The 16,577-nt window shown below is 46.7% G+C and overlaps 1 protein-coding gene and 1 long non-coding RNA gene across 10 annotated transcripts in view; one reads left to right on the forward strand and one right to left on the reverse strand.

The window, feature by feature from the left end:
* Nucleotides 1–8,186, forward strand: part of LOC144179496 (uncharacterized) — a 43,464-nt gene extending 35,278 nt beyond the window's left edge. For 2 of the 9 annotated variants that reach the window (XM_077707878.1, XM_077707875.1), the window contains 2 exons: nt 1,994–2,076; nt 4,500–4,618. In XM_077707878.1, the coding sequence (XP_077564004.1) occupies nt 1,994–2,063 (70 nt within the window). In that variant the 3' untranslated portion in view covers nt 2,064–2,076; nt 4,500–4,618. Of the gene's footprint in view, nt 1–1,993; nt 2,077–4,469 lie in introns of all 9 variants that reach the window. The other 7 variants (XM_077707871.1, XM_077707879.1, XM_077707874.1 and 4 more) reach the window with 5 other exon arrangements.
* Nucleotides 522–16,168, reverse strand: LOC144179498 (uncharacterized). Its single transcript, XR_013324261.1, has 3 exons — nt 15,979–16,168; nt 1,512–1,639; nt 522–1,382 (listed from the first exon to the last, which is right to left on the reverse strand). It is a non-coding gene; the product is annotated as an uncharacterized LOC144179498 (long non-coding RNA).
* Between the last annotated feature and the right edge of the window lie 409 nt (nt 16,169–16,577).

Consider the following 16,577-nt stretch of genomic DNA (forward strand, 5'->3'; position numbering starts at 1 on the left):
CTTGGTACCGAGAGGGCCGCCGAGCGTTGCCTGGGCCTCACCCGAGACTAGGGCGACGTGAGGGGGTCCTCTTACGACAGCTACAGACTGGAACAGTACTCACGCCGGCCCTAGCCCGGCACGTGTGTCCCGGACTGTTTGAAAGTGCTACGTGCAGTGTGTGTGCGCGAGAACTGGCAACCTTAGCCCACGTGCTGTGGGGGTGTGACGCGTGTGCGGGGGGAACCGTGCGGAACTCTCTGCCACCGGACATGGAACACTACATCAGTTCGCCTGACCATCAGGCGCAACTCCAAGCCATCCAGCGGCTCGACGCGGCCCTGGCCCGGCAAAAGCGAACGGAGGTAACTCCTAGTAGCTAGCGCCGGACCGGTCCACGCTGAGGTCTAGTGAGATAGGGGGTTGGTGAAGCCCTGCGCGGCCTGATCCACCCTTACATGCCGGATTGATATCAATAAAGTCATTTTCCTCCTCCTCAATAATGGAGACAAGACATATTTTTCTGCAGGTACAGGAAACTTTTCTGCGCTAAACCTTTGTGTCGGGTCGCCAGGGCTCAAGATGGACTTTGAGTGGAGTGTAGTGAACGATCCACACGGAAGTGACCACTTTCCCGCCTTGTTGCGAGACGTGCAGCCACTTCCAGCCCTCAAAAACTGCCCACCCCGATCGAGGCTCGAGAGAGCAGACTGGGGAAAATTTAAGGATCTGGTCAGTTTTGAGGGAGTTGACATGAGCAGTATGTCCATAGACGAAGCAAATGCCTACATTTACAAGGAACTTGTCGAAGATGCTAAAGTGGCCGTCCCACAAACATCTGGCCGAATCCCTAAGCAGCCAAAGCTGTGGTGGAATGATGCAATTTTTTTGTGCGAACAGCAATTTTGTGCTTACAGCAATATTTTGTGCGAAGTGTGGTAAATGTACAGAGAAAGTGAAGTACTCTTGAGCCGCAGTGAAAGGGAATGGAAGAAAGTAAACTAGAACCCGCGTTTGCTTTCTACATTTGCCAATGTGTACGCATCGTGATTTATTGATTAACGTTGAATTTTTGGGCTAGAGTGAGCCTAGCGGCTAGCTACGTAACATCGCACATTTTGATGCGTCTCAATATTTGCAGTACACCGAATACTCGGCCGATGTTAAATATTTTTAGACATCGAATATCATGTTCTTGAATTGCAAAACTATTCCATTCATACTCAGATATATGCACATCACATGTATAAACGCATTGATATATGCTGACCTTCTTTTTAACATTTGGTGAGAATACCTGGCACTTTGTATCATTTATCTGCAGGTAACATAACACATTTGCTCGTGCTGAGAACTTGATGTGATCACCTTCCGGTGTGTGCTTCTTTGTTCTTTGGTTGTATCTGCAAAAAAAAAAAAATGGAATGAATGAAAAAGGTAAATTAAATTGGAAGAACGAATACTTAAGAGGATCATGTCAGACGAATTCAGAGAAGCAACTATAAGTGGAAGTTAAATATACATAAACACACCAGTCGGGCGCATGGCTGTCATATCAGGCAAGCACGAAGAGCTGAAATGGCCTGCCAGTCCTTGGTGCAGTTGTTGCGCGCTGACAATGTTGAAGGTTCAGCCAGAATGCCTAAATAAACACCGACCTCTGAAAAAAAAAAAAAAAATACGCAGAATTTTTGAGTTCATGTGTATTAACCATGACGCAAGCTTCAGCTGTCACAAGGCATGCTAATATATAACCTAACTCGCATCACCACGTCTCTATGAAGGCAAACTTTAGTTGTAGCAAAGCGCTGTTGACTAAATGCTCACTAGCACGTCAAAGCAGAAAGGCAACAGTTAATTGATTGATTGATTGTAGGGTTTAAGGCGCCGACGCAATGGAGGCAATGAGGCGCGCCTCAGTGGAGGGCTCCGGATTAATTTTGACCACCTGGGGATCTTTAACGTGCGCCGAAATCTCGTACACACGGGCGTTTTTGCTTTTCGCCTCCATCAGAAAGCGGCTGCCCCGGCAGGGAATCGAACCCGTGACCTCGTGCTCAGCAGCGCAACGCCTGAGCCACTGAGCCACCGCGGCGGGTAAGCTTGGGCGAATTACTGTCTTTTGGTAGCCTCGAAATTTCCATCCAAAATAATGCCACACCTTTTGAGGCAGATGCGCCCACAACTTCTCGGGTTCTAGATAGTCAGAAATGTTCGAGAGCGGCCAGGAGAGTTGAGAGGCTGTTTCTTAAGGGTTTTTCTCTTTTTTTCAAGTTTTTTTTTTAGCTAACTCCGCATGCACTCTGATCAAAAACTCCGAGGAATGCAGATCTTATATTGGAATCATGTAATAAGAAAATATTCCAGCGGAAGTCCTTCACAAATGAGGTATTGATGGCGACAACGGTTTCGTTTGCACCGTCTTTCTAGCAGAGTGCGTAACACTCACCTTCTGCTGGAAGAATCAAATATTCCGGCCTCGATAGCTGTCTTCCGATGCGGAATTTACCACATTTGTCACTCCACAAGTACTCAATTCCCGTGTTTTGCCAGTCCTCTCAACAACTCATGGAAGCAAAAGCACACAACAGCAATAACAAGCCGAAACCAGTGCTCCGCGCACATAGAAACGGTGGGCCGTTGCAGCGGTTTCAATTTGAATTGGCAGTTTTGTGGTTGCAAATTCAGAAGCGAGGTGGTGCACCAGTCGGCTGTTTGTAAAAAGTTGCGTACATTTTTGCTCAACGGATGTTTGAAGCGGAACTTGTTAATAATATTTTTAAACAACACATTGTAAGCGAACTTTATTGGCTAAGGTGATAAAGGAAACGTACACAATTATCGGCCGCTGTCCTTAACATCGGTTTGGTGCAAGACTAGAACATATAATTTATTCAGGCCTAATGAAACATCTCCAGGATAATGATTTCTTCACAGCTACACAGCACGGCTTTCGCTCCGGATTGTCTTGCACAACCCAATTAACAGAATTTATCCACGATATCACACTTGGTATAAACAGTAGCACACAGATGGATGCAGTATTCCTAGACCTAAAAGAGGCGTTTGATGTGCTGTCGCATAACCTACTTTTCTTTAAACTATCTAGTCTAGGAATTCCAGAGCGTTTACTCTGCTGGATCAAAGGCTACCTACATATGCGTGAACAACGAGTGGTCGTCAGTGGCGCGTCTTCTTCCCCTGTTCAAGTAATATCCGGTGTACCACAGGGGTCTGTGCTCGCACCATTCTTATTTCTAATCTTTATAAATGACATGCCAGCTGATCTTAAATCTACTGTTAGACTACGCAGATGACTGTGTGTTATATCTTCCAGTTATGTGCATAAATGACGCGAAAATTTTGCAGACTGACCTGGAAGCTGTAACTAGTTGGTGTGATAAATGGATAAAATGTCATTGAATATAAAGAAGTGCTGCCGTGTAAAATTTACAAATAAGATAAACAAGTTAGTAACTTCATACCGTATAAATGAAACTGCCTTGCAAATGTGCGATGAAATTAGATATCTGGGTGTCACATTTTGTTCGACTATGAATTGGTTTGAGACAGTTGCAGCGAAAGCGTCCCGGATGTTGTATTTTTTTCAGAGGAACTTTAAGCATGCCCCTACAGGTTTGAAGGAAACGTGGTACGTCACTGACATTAGATCTGTGATAGAATACGCTTGCCAATCACGGGATCCATTTACTCATAAGAATATTGATAAGTTAGAGCGCGTACAAAAACGAGCAGCACGCTTTGCCACAGCCAATTACGATTTCACTGTCAGAAGCTGGAGTATTGTTGACGGACTTGGATGGAAAACTTTGGCAGCATGTAGGAAAGTATTGAGGTTAAAATTTTTATTTAACATTGTAAGCGATAAGACAGGAATTAACAAAAACATTTATATAGAAGAACCTCATTACATCACTACTAGACGAGATAACCCAAGAAAAATTAGACCGTATCAGTGCCGCATTGATGCCTTTAAATACTCGTTTTTTCCTAAAACGATTGAAGATTGGAATGCTCTACCCAGTGAAGAAGTTGCCGCATCTGATTTTCACACTGCCATCGATGATTTTGTGATGTAACGTGTAACAGTTGTGTATTATGCTCCGCGATTGTATTTCTACGTGATGTTGCCCTTTTGTGTATTGCCCTTTCGTGTGATTGCTTTATGCATCAAGATTTGAGCTCCCCTAAAATAATGCCATGTCGGCGCTGTAGGTATGCGTAATAAATAAATAAATCCCATTGTGCAGTATTTGCCAGCTGAAAGTGGCGTTTCAAAATGCGCATGCTTAGGAAAGCACAAGTGTGCTTTACATTCATGTGCCTCAGTGTTCGCTTATGTAAGGTGCTCTCCATGCTTGAAAAAGTTGCGATGTCGCCAGTCATACTGCGGGGTGCCTGTTATGGTGCTGGCGGGCTTCTCCGCGTGAATGAGCAGCTGCTGCTGTGGCTGGCACGCTGGCGTACAGGGCTGGTCTCACGGCTGGTTTGCCTCGCAGGAGACCCGTGAAGGAGCCGGAGGCCTCGCCAGCACCCGTGGTCCAGGGCACCTTCCCGGGCAGCTGGCTGTGCACATCGGTGGACATCTCGGATGTGGGCCAGCAGTGGCGGCCTGCGTCTGCTCCATAGTGTGTGCAGCAGGGCCTTTGCAGAAGGGGCAACTGGAGTGCTGGGCAAATTTTGGCAGCAACAGCAATGTGTGGCTTGTACCTTGCGTGCAGAAAGGCTCAAGGTATACGCGCAAGCTGACAGGCGCCTCGGGAGCCGGTGAATAGTGGCTTGGGACAGCACTTGCGCGCACTCATTTCCGGCCAAAAGCCCTTGGGCCCCGTCTTCTCGAGATGTCAACTGTTGTTTAATAGGCTCCCACACGATGGGAGCAACAGCACGAGAGAGAGTACACTGCTGCTGGGGTGGCCACCTCCAGGTTGAACGTGAGCGGCGCTAGTGGCCTCTCATGTTATAACACGTTCTCTCTCTTTCTTTTCTTTTCAGCACACATCAAGATCCCCACGTGGTCAGAATTAACCTCCTAAGGGTTCTGATAGTTCTCTAATCAAAAGTGCCTAACGTTTTTGTGGCTGATTTCAAATCAGTGTGCTGAAAAGCAACTAGTACCTTAGTGTTAAAAAAACACTTGCCCTTCATACTATCGTATAATGCGGAATACAGGTCGCCGGAATATAGGTCGACCGCCTTACTTTGTAGCTGAGAATTGAGAAAAAAAAACTAAGTACACAACATCGTTTTACTGGGGCCGTACGCCTAAGCTTACTTGTAATCTTACTTGAAATCTTGTCAGACAACTGCTTCTCTGGCTTTCTCAAGCACAGCAAGTGTTTCCGGTGCAGTCTGGTTAAAACTTGTGGAGCACTTCTGAAACACTCGCAGGAAGCGAGTGCAAAGCATGGCACGCCCGGCCGGCATGGCACACCCGGCATGGCACGCCCGGCAAAGCATGGCATGCCCGGCCGGATGGCCGGCAACAACCACAAGACGCCTGCAGGCTTCCAGCAGGCGTCTTGTGATTGTTGCCGGCCATCTATTTATTTGTAAGGCCTACGAATTGAGGTCCTCCATGCGTTGCATACCGAGAGCTGCCGCTTCACATTGCGCCAGCATAGTAGCGGTTACTTTTTTGGTGATGCAAACTGTCGCACGGCAGACATGCCGCAGTTCTCTTTAACATACTCGGTAACATTTCTTTTTTAAATGCTGCGGTGAACTGGCACCAAGTACGTAAATTTATTTCGAGCAAGAAAATACCGTGCACACATTCACTGACAGCGAGAGAGGCAACAAAACAAAGATGGCGGTGCATCCTGCTGATGGCGCTTTGGACGGGCTGCCCGGTTGCCAGATGTCAACTAGTGTTACGCCAATGACCTCTGTACAGGTTGAGGGGCGACTTTTCGGCAAATATTTTGATAAAAAATCCGCATTATGCGGTATGTGAAGCCAGCACAGTACAGTTTATTTGTGAACATTGCACGGGGAAGCAGCTGCCTGATGCTAATAAAGTGAAGAGAAAACAGTCGCAAGTGGCTCGTCATTCCCAACCGTTGGCTCTTTCACCTGGGAAGCATTGGGACGGTGTGGGCAATTTCAAAGGCTGGCAAGCACGTTTGCTTCACAGGTGTCCTCATCATCGGCAGCAAAATAACTCGATTCACCATCACTGTGGTCGGTTAACCTCCAGACACAAGCTAGAGATGGGTGTCTTCATTAGAACAGCATCTTCATCATGGGCATCAACGGCGTAGTTGGTTCCACTGCAGGTCGAGGGCCTCTTAGCCCACAGTCTGCCCCCGAATTTCATTATTCCACTGTGCAAATGGACTTCCCCTTCTTCTGTCACCCCAATGGTCCACCGGTTGTCGGTTCGTCTCACCACATGGCCAGTCCAAGTCCTTTTTTTCTTTACTTCAGCTACGACGTCGTCTGCTCGAGCCTGTTCTCCGATCCAGGTAGCTCGTTCCCCGTCCCTGAGTGTTGTTCCTAACATTGTTCATTGCATGCCTCGTTGAGCCAGCCTAAGTTTGCTTGCCAGTTGTTTAGTGAAGCACACTGGCAGGATGCATGGGTTGTATATTCTTCTTTTGAGTGATAGAGGTAGCTTACTCTTCATTATTTGGGAGAGTGCCTGCACCCCAGCCCGTAATGCGTTCAGCATTATTATTCCTCGTTACTTTAGATTTGTTCATGTTTATTTGAAGACCCACAGCCACGCTTTCTGGTTGTAGTTCTTCAGTCATTCTTGCAGCTGCTTTGCAGGTTCACTGAGCAAGACTGTATCGTCTGCAAAGCTCAGATTGCTCAATTATTCTCCGTTTATTCGTAATCCTACTCTGTCCCAGCCAAGCTTCCCAAATGTTCCCTCTAGACACGCTGTGAGCAGTCTTGGTGAGACGCTATCTCCCTCTCGTACACCCTTTCTGATTGGGAGTGTTTTTCGTTTTCTTGCGAAGAATTATCCTGCCTGTACATCTCTTATACATGTTGTTTTTGAGTCTTATGTAGGTCTCCCTTATTCCCTGGTCTTTCAGTGCTTCAAGGACAGCCGTGGTTGTTACTGAATCAAATGCTTTTTCATTGTCTATACATAACAGCTATGTAAAGGGGCTTACTCAACTCCCTGAATTGTATTGATTGATCTATTGCTGAGTATCCTTTCCTAAATCCAGCCTGCTCTCTGCATTGTTAGGAATCTAGGCTGTCAGTCATATGGTTAACTATTACTTTGGTCAACAGTTTCTGCACAAGTGAGTGTAAGCTGATGGTTCTGTAATTGTTGAGGTCCTTGGTATCTCCCTTCTTGTGAATAAGAATCATGTTGGTGTTTTAGCAGGCTATGGGCACTTTTTGAGTCTTCAAGCATTCTGAAAATAGTACAGAGAGTTTTTCCAGAACCACATCTCCTCCCTCCTTCAAAAGATCTTTGGTTATGCGGTCGTCGCCTGTAGCTTTCCCTCTTTTCTAGGACTTTGAGAGCCTTTCCTACCTCCTCTTTAGTTGCTAGTGGCACATTGCAAGTTAGGCTTGTACTCTCAGCAGTTTCTCTTCTATCACATCGCTGGCATACAGTCTGGTGTAGAATCGTTCTGCTGAATTTGTTATCTAGTCCAAGTTGTGCGTTGTTACCCTGCTAGCTCTGAGCGCGTACATCCTGTCTTTGCCGATGGCTAGCTCACTCTTAGTTGCTTTCACGCTTTTTCCTATTTCCAGCACTTCCGCGGTCACTGCCATGTTGGACGCATGAATGTCCTTAGTCTTACTTCCGTTAATCAGTTTCGACAGCTCTGCTGATTCAGTCATATTTGCCATGTTCGAAACTTTCATGTTCCGGTTTCACAGTTAGTTCCTCCATTTTCTGAGTTAGTTTGCCAGTTTGTTCCCTACATGTCACTCTGGCCACAGCTGCTGTTGATCTCTAATTGCCATTGTTAGGTTGTCGTTTAACCTGTTGTCTACACTATCCTCCTCCTCTTGCGGAAGTGCAAATTTGTTTTGAAGGGTTATTTAAAATTCTTGCATCCTTTTTTCCCTGCTTTCTCGTTTGAGATTCGCATATTTCTTTGCACCTACCCATCCCGTGGTTGCTGTTGTGAACCTTGCCTACCACCTCTACGTCCTGTACAATACCTATGTTGGCACTTAAAATGAAGTCAATTTCATTTTTTGTTGAACCGTTGGGACTTTGCTATGCCCATTTTCTATTCTTTCATTTGTAGGTAAGATAAGATAAGGTACTTTTGATTTTCTTCATAAGAAACTGGAAGGTCGTCCGGGCTAAAAGCAGCTCAAGACAACTTGACAGTGGCCCAGAGACCGTCACTTAGCAGTGCTCAAGAAAGAAAGAGCATGACTCATAACAAATGAAAATGAAAGAGTACATTCTTGGTACATAGTTATACAAAAGAACAAGCTGGAGTCGAAAAGTTGTGCAAGAATTACTGCTTCAAAATTCACAATAGGTACAAATGAGCGCCAAGTACAGTTCTACGTGCTGGAAGACAAGAAACAACAGCAACACCACATGAATAATGTGTTCTTAAACCTCTGTGGAAATCGCACCAGTGTATCTCTGCTACTGTTGCGAGTGCCGATGCCAAAGCTTCCCACTGCCCTTCCTCCCACTTTTGCATTGAAGTCTCCAGCGATACAGCCAAAGGTGCTAAGAATTTCTGGGTCCGTACAGGCTGCCTTTGGAACTGGATTCTGACGGTGTTCAACACGAGAACCGTGCCTAGCGAGGGAAGCTTAGCTGTACTCTCTCGGGCATGGCAACTCTGGCCAGTGTCTTGTGACCTGTCCTTTATGCAACTGGGCAAAAACAGGGCACCAAGAGTAGCTATTATGCAGCATTTCTTCTTTCTGCAGGAGAAGTACCAGTGTGCAGAGTTTTACTGCGATGCGTCAAAGACTGCTAAGGCTGTGTCTTGTGCTGCGCATGGGCCGAACTTTCATGTGTGTAAAAGGACGAACTTCTACGATAGCGTTTTTACGGCTGAAGCACACGGTATTCTAATTGTTTTACATCACATTGTACAACATCAAATTTTAAAGTCTGTAGTGTATACGGATTCTCTTGGCGTTGTGAGTGCACTTTGCTCCAGCATACGTTCAAGAAACAATGTACCTAATCGATCTTGTTTCCAAGGCTTGTAATCGTTGTAATCGTAAGGCTTGTTTTCTTGTAATCGGCATATGCCTCAAGTCTTGAGATAACAATATGCTGGGTTCCTGGCCACTGTGGGATAGCCAGGAACGAAACCGTGGATGAAATGGCTGCTGCTGCTAGTCTTGAATAGAGTAGGCTTAACATAACATAGTAGACCCTGCACTGACATGAAGCCGCACATGAGACAACAACTTTGCAAAACATGACAGAAGGAGTGGAGTGAACAGACAGACAACACTTGGGACCCACACACCATAACCAACACAAGTCGCCTTGGCCAGATGGGGCAGATAGGGCACACACATGCAACACACTCCCGCCCACTTCAAGGGGCCTTCATGACCTGTGTGTAGCAGGTGCATAGAGGCCCTATCCATTATACACATACTCATTCAGGGGTGAGCCAGCTGTGCATATTGCGCAGTTTTGATAAAAATTTGTTTTCCTGCGCCAGGCTGCTCCAAAACCTTGAAAATTGCAAAAATTGCGCCAAACTGCTCCAAAACAGCTCGAGAGCCAAGGATTTTAACGCTCCCGTCAGTTTCAGTGGGGAAAATGCCTACTGATGGCATAACTTTCCAGCACCCCCAAGGTCATGCTGTTTGTAAAGGTTTAATTGATTGATCATTCAGTAAAAGACCGGCATAAAATTGTCCCCGAAACAGCTTTTTTTCTTTTTTTCCAAAAATGACAATGTCGGGTTGCGCATGTTATAATATTCTGTGAGTTTAAATTTTAAAGTTTTCCCATCAGAAACCATTGCAAATTCCTGCAGAAAAAATACTTCTGTGTACGAAGGTGAGAAACTGCTTGTGCAAGTTGATGAAAAAACAGCAATTTTCAGAGCGCTGTATCTCTGGAACGACATAGCTGAGCGCCGCCATCTTGCTGGGGTGAAGATGGGAAAACGTGGCCGCCGGGCGAAGAAAAAGTTGCTCGAGGTTAGGGCAGAGTGCTCTTCGCCGATTTCTGCCCTGGTTTTGGTTATGGGGGTGGCTGGGTTTGCATTTAGTCGTTTGAGTTTTTGCGGGAAGTTGCGCGACTCAAAAGACGGGAGTTTATCAAAAACAACGTGGTGCCCGCGAATTCGCCATGTTTCGGCCTTGAGTGTGAGGAGCGGTGCGTGCTTGAAATGGAATTTCGGACTCATTGCAGAGTTATAAAACGCTGAGTTATTGCTGCCTTTGACAGCGAGCTCGCGAGCCGCGGGAATGGGGCGATCGACACTGCCGGATGGCGGCGCAGGCTGCATTGCCGCAAAATGTTCAAGCAGTGTCCAATAGCGGGACGGGGTATTATTGCAGGCTAGTACTAACAGTTCATCTATCTGAAGTGAAATTTAATGCCAAGAGAAAGGCGGCTAAACATACCAACGTTACTCAAATTGCGATTGTAGTGAACGTGCACCTTGGGGATTGAAATGGGAGGGCTGGTGGGGTGCGACGACTGTCAGTGACCCCCTCGCTTTGCGCAACTTTTGCCGAGTATGGGATTACAAAAATATTATTTTCGACATCCACATGATAATAGAAATGCCTTACGATTACTTAGTTTTTCAATTCAATATCTTCGACGGCACTCCATGCTATCTATGGACAGAGCCTAAGAAGTAAAAAAAAAATGGTTTGTAAAAAGGTAGTGCAGTTCGTACCTTGTGATGCTCCGGTAGAAAAAAAACTTTATTGAAATGCTGTTTCAGGGTTATGCACATTCCAAACCGATTAAAAAGTGCAGTTTTCTCCTTCAAATTGCCAAAAATTTGATTTCTTAGGCTCCTAAGTTGACATAAGTAATGTCGTTCTTCTGCTCCAAATCAAGGTTCTTCTGCTCCAAAATCGAAATTTCGCTGCTCCAAAAACTGCTCCCAAAACTGATTCAGCTGTCTCGCCCATTCTCATTCAATGCCAGGCACTTGGCACAACACGACACAAACACTTCCCACAACTATAGAGACTGCACATCCCACTACACCCAGCATTATTTCTCTCTGAGAGAGAGAGAAAAGACTTTATTTACAGGATCCTGCGTGGGGTAGGTGCCGGCATCGCAGGGCGCGGTCTACCCTTCTAATGTTCTAGTCTATGCAGTCCTAGAAACACTGGGCCTAGAACTCGAGGGTTGAACCTGACCCGACAGAGAATACTTGGGTTCCCGCGCCCCGCGCTTGCGGGTCACGAGTTCCCGTTCTCCTCTGCCTGGCCAGGGCCCCCTCGAGCCGCTGGATCGCCCATTTCTGAGATTGGCAGTCCACCGAGCGGATCCACCGCTCCATCTGCGCTGGCAGTTCTTGGCGGGCGGTGCTGTCGTGGGCACCAGTTTCTCCGCCATGAGATTCCCCAGCCCTGCCACACACATCACCGTCGGCACCGTCGCACGAACCGCCGCCCGGTATCGCTGCACTGTCACACCTCACTATGTGTTCTAGTGTCGCCAGTATTTCTCTCTGACGATCCCATGCTTTCTGTCAAGCATGCTTTTAATAATTCAGCAGAAGTAAAATGTTTAGACGTAATTTATACCATGCATGATCAAAAACTGGCCTTCTACACCGGCCATCCTCATTGTCTTGCACTGATTTTACTTTCGTTCTTGTTGAGCGACTTTAGTGGCCACGTCTTTGTCCCGCACATATAAGCACGGTTTTATGCTCTTTGTCCCTGTTGGCCTTGCGCCATTAACATCCAACCATCATCATCATCATCTCGGACATAAAGTGGGATATCAGGCCAATGCTACTTTTTCTAGTTTCGGTTCTATTATTCTATTATTCTGTTCGGTTCTAGAGGCAGTGGCGCTGGGGAAACACTCCTCCTCTCATTTTTTTTTTCTTTCCGCTTCTCTCCGGCGTGACTGGGGGCACGCATGCGCGATAACGGTTGGGGATATTGTAAGGTTAACTGAAGTTAGCAGAACAGGAGAAGGCCTTGTGGAGTTGAGTGGCGGGCATATTCTGTGCTATCAAGGGCTTCACGGAAGGAAAGAGCACGGGATATTATTCCTAACCAACATTGAAATAGCAGGGAATGTGCAGGAATTCTTCAGAATTAACGAAGGACTCGCAGTCAAGCTAAACAAGTGACACAGGTTAAAGATAGTACAAGCTATGCGCCCACAACTAGCTACGATGATGAAGCCGTTGACAGTTTCTGCGAGCACGTCGAATCAGCAATGAAGAGGCAAATGACACAGTTTACGGTTGTGATGAAGACGAGTGTCAGTGGGCTTGAGCCTTCTGGAGCGGCTCAGGGAGCAGAAATAATGCTATTTTGGAACAGCTTTGGAGCAATGAAAGAGGAGTTTTGAAGCAGCTTTTGAGCATCGAAAGGCGAGTTTTGGAGCAGTGAAGGCCTGTTTAGGAGCAGAATTCTAGAGTGAAACGTACTTGCAGTTATTTATTTCTGGTAAACGCACACACACACACAAACACACACACACATGTACACACACACGCACACACACACACACAAAAAAGAAATTGAAATCGTTCTTACTCAACATTTTATTCAATCAACACTTAGCACACCATGTTTTCAAGAAGTTGGAAAATATATGTTCCCAAAACTAAAACATAACAGCTGACAATAACTGAGAAAAGATAAGTGACGCCTTGAACAGCTACGTATAACTAGACCTCACAAAAATGAAAAATTAATGTTTGTGGTATTACAACATCGTCATAGTTAGGTATCAGAAACAACCCGGAGAAACAACAGAAGTGGGCAAAATAAGTCTTTTCTGCACCTAAGCTGTCAAATGTTTAACTTTGTATTATACCGAACGAGACTCTAGGCAAATGAAAAAAAGAGAAATAGGAAACAGAGATAATTTGATGCACTGTATAACTAAGCCCATCTAGACCTTAGAGAAATAAAAATAAATGTCGATGTTCGTAACAAGCTAGAGAAAAGATGCCTACTGCTTCTATCTACGTGAAAAATACCGTGCAACTTTGTCGTGATTATCCACGTAACAGTGCCTATCAACTTTTTTTGAGCATATAGGTAAACAGTGGGCTTACCTGAGGGAGGAAAATGCCCCCCCTGCCTTTCAGAGAAAAAAGTATTGCTACACGGCAAGACCCCCCTTCCAAGCTGATTATTTCCAGATAGCTGCTAGCTTGCTTAACAGAATCTCCCCTCTGGTGTGTGTCAGGGTTGCACATCCGGTTCGACAGGGCACGATGACATCTTGCCTTTGGGATGACAAGCGCGCTAGCGATAAGATGGGCCAATGGGTCTGTGACTGAAGGGTCCAACTGAACAGTGAAACTGTTTTTTTTGGCTATCGACAATAACCAGGAAGACTGCAACGTCATGGTGCCGCGCACTGTGCGGTGAAGCAGCGCTAAGTTAGCGCATTGCCTGCACCCCATGTTTACTCCCAAGTCCAGCGAAACCGCACTGCCACTTGAAGAACAGGAAATTGCGACTAGTGACTCACCCACTGCGGTGGCTCAGTGGCTAAGGCGTTGTGCTGCTGAGCCCAAGAATGCGGATTCGATTCCCGGCCGTGGCGGCCGCTTTTCTGATGGAGGCAAAAAGTGAAAAACGCCTGTGTGTTCGAGATTTCGGCGCACATTAAAGGTCTCCAGGTGGTCAAAATTAATCCGGAGCCCTCCACTAGGGTGCGCCTCGTCGCCTGTGTAGCACCGTTAAGCCCCACAATCAATCAATCAATCAATCAATCAATCGACTAGTGACTCATAGCGGTAGTCTTTTACGGATTGGGCCGGAGTGCTCCACGTCATGAATGACAGCGCAGTGAATGAGTCCCTGCTTATTGCGACTGGCCACTGCACATCATCTGCGGCCTGAGAGTTTGCGACCCCGCTTGAATGCAGTTTCCGTGCAGTTGTGCATTTTGAAGCACGATGGCGCAGAAAAAGCTGATTGGAGCAGCAGGGCGCATATGGCGCAACACTTGCACCCCTGTGAACATGATCCCTAGAGAAGGCAAGCGTGACGGGGGGCAGCAGAAGGTTGGATGCAGAGTTTGTGAGGATGAATTGGTCACAGTTAGCACAGGACCAGGGCAATCGGAGATCTAGGGGAGAGGCCTTTGCCCTGCAGTGGGTGTAGACAGGGTGGTGATGATGATGGTGGTGATAAAAAGTTTCTTTTTCGGGGGCCAGCTTTGCACGTGTAGCTGCCACTGAATGTCTTGTTTTCACTCATGAATCGCACTCCTGTCGCAGGGAACTCAACATAGCCAAGCGCATGCTCCCATCTGGTGGGCGATGCACAGTCTAAGCCGTACACGAGAGCTTGTCGTCCTCCACCTATTCTGGTAGGGCAAAACACACAAAGGGTTAATGCGCAGCCCTTCACTGGGAAGGACCTTATAGCTAGGTGTTACGATTCTGTGTGCCAGTACCATGTTCGCGCGTCCAGCAAAGTTTTGCAAAGTGCCCCGGTGTGTAAGAAAGCGGCCTGGGGCAGGGCAGATCACAGCATGCCGCAGAGCGGCCGGTGCAAGGGCGCCTCGCTGTCGGTGTGATTCAAACTTTGGCGGCGGCAAACGCGACGCGTGGAGACTTGCCCGAACGACACAGATGCTGCACCAAAGAACTCCTCTCCCCCCTCTCGGACTCGGCGCACGCTGCTACTTCCAACCCCTCACGAACTCTGCAAAGAGGGGGGAACTTGTTTGACCGCTAGGGCTTTGGGTATAAATACGTGGGGCCCCGTGCACAGAAGGGCATTTGTTTTGGAACAATGAGTCAGTGCGGTCACTCTGCTCGACTCCTGTATTGTGACCTTGCCCAGAAGGGTATTGTTCTTGCGTTGCTTCGGCTCATCTCTCGTCATGCAATAAACTAGTTAAGTTTGCCTTCGGCATCTAGTGGTCGTCACCAAGGAAGCAGGCCGCTCTTCACCACACTACCTCATATGGCAGAGGCGACGGAGCCCGGTGCTGGGACGTCTTCCCGTATGATAGGGCTCCGGGTTTTCGGAGTTTATTTTTGGTAAAATTCTGAGGGTGTTTTTCAGAGTTTATTTTTTAGTGAAATTTCAGTGTTTTTCATTGTTTATATCTTGTAAATATCCCATCCTGAAAAAAAAAAAAATATTTTATTTAGCTCTACTTTAAATGCTCCAAATCATAGGTGAAATGATATCTGAACATGAACACCTCAGAACACTAGGAGGAAATTTTTATTGTCTGAAAGGTTTGAATGGCAGACACACATGTGTACACAAGCATGAATACTAGTGAAAGGACATGTACGTTTCTTCTTTTAGAACCTTAAAGCTTGTAATATTTGCTAGCATACTTTACAGGATTTTTGTCACTCATGGAAGCGCACTCCTTCTGATTTATGATTTTCAGCTTAGACAATGCCCTTTCAACGTTTGCGCAAGAAATAGGTAGAGTGAGAAGCCGCAGTGCGCAGCGAGAAAACACTGGCTTTCAGTGCTTTCAGTGTGAACTCCCTAAGACAAGAAGGTTTTGACAATGCAACTTATTTTATAGCTCCGGGAGTTCTCGAAATATTTCATGAGTTTATACAAGTGTACTGGTCTTGAAAAAGGACAAGAGAGCCTTCGTGTGGTACAGGTGTCCATTCGTAGTTATCGCCAGAAAGTGCGAACGGCCAGTGGGGTCGGTGATTTACCGGATATCCTGTAGCCTCAACTTTAATCGTCATTTTTTTGCCGCCATTCTGCTCTAAAATCAGTGTGTATTGGAGAAATCTGAATTGTCCAAGTATTCACCAGCGAAGGTTTTTCGGATTTTTTCGAATTACCGCAAAATCCCGGAGCCCTACTTATAGCCCAGGTGCGTTAAAACCTTACAGCATAATCTGATCTCCTTCTTTGTTGTTGCTGGGAGAGATAGTGACGAGGTCCGCTCACACATTGGGCTTTGGTGTTCGCCAGCCAGCTGGAAGTGGCACAGTCCCACGAGTGGGGCAGTGTGGCGGCTTGCTGCTCACATCAGCGGCGGCGGGAGACTGTGTGCACAGAGTTGCCGCAAGAGAGCACACCCTGCATGAAGGAGCGGGGCACCTGCTTTCACGGTTGAGAGAGAGAGAGAAGTGATTGGATGGAAGAAAGGAAAGGAAAGTGCACTGGGGATATTATTGAGCTCAGTAGGGAGCTCACCTGCATACAACCCAGTGCGGTGGGGAGGGGAAGAGGGGATAAAAGACTTGGGAGGAGGTTAGGGGTGGAATAGAAAAGGCGTGAAAGAGAAAGACAGGCAGAAACGAGAGAGAGAGAGAGAGAGAGAGAGAGAGAGAGAGAGAAGAAAAAGAAAAGAAAAGAGAGGGGGGGGGGGGGGGGCATTACATAAGCGACAGCGGCATAAGTGTTCATTGAGTAGCCTCAGCTACAGGCGCTGGGTTAGTCCAGTGGCCTCGAGTAATGCCAGGAGGTGTCGGAACACTTCACGA

The sequence above is a fragment of the Haemaphysalis longicornis genome, unplaced genomic scaffold (genome assembly GCF_048455015.1).
Source record: "Haemaphysalis longicornis isolate Haplotype H1 unplaced genomic scaffold, Haemaphysalis longicornis Haplotype H1 scaffold_4, whole genome shotgun sequence".
Classification (NCBI taxonomy): domain Eukaryota; kingdom Metazoa; phylum Arthropoda; class Arachnida; order Ixodida; family Ixodidae; genus Haemaphysalis; species Haemaphysalis longicornis.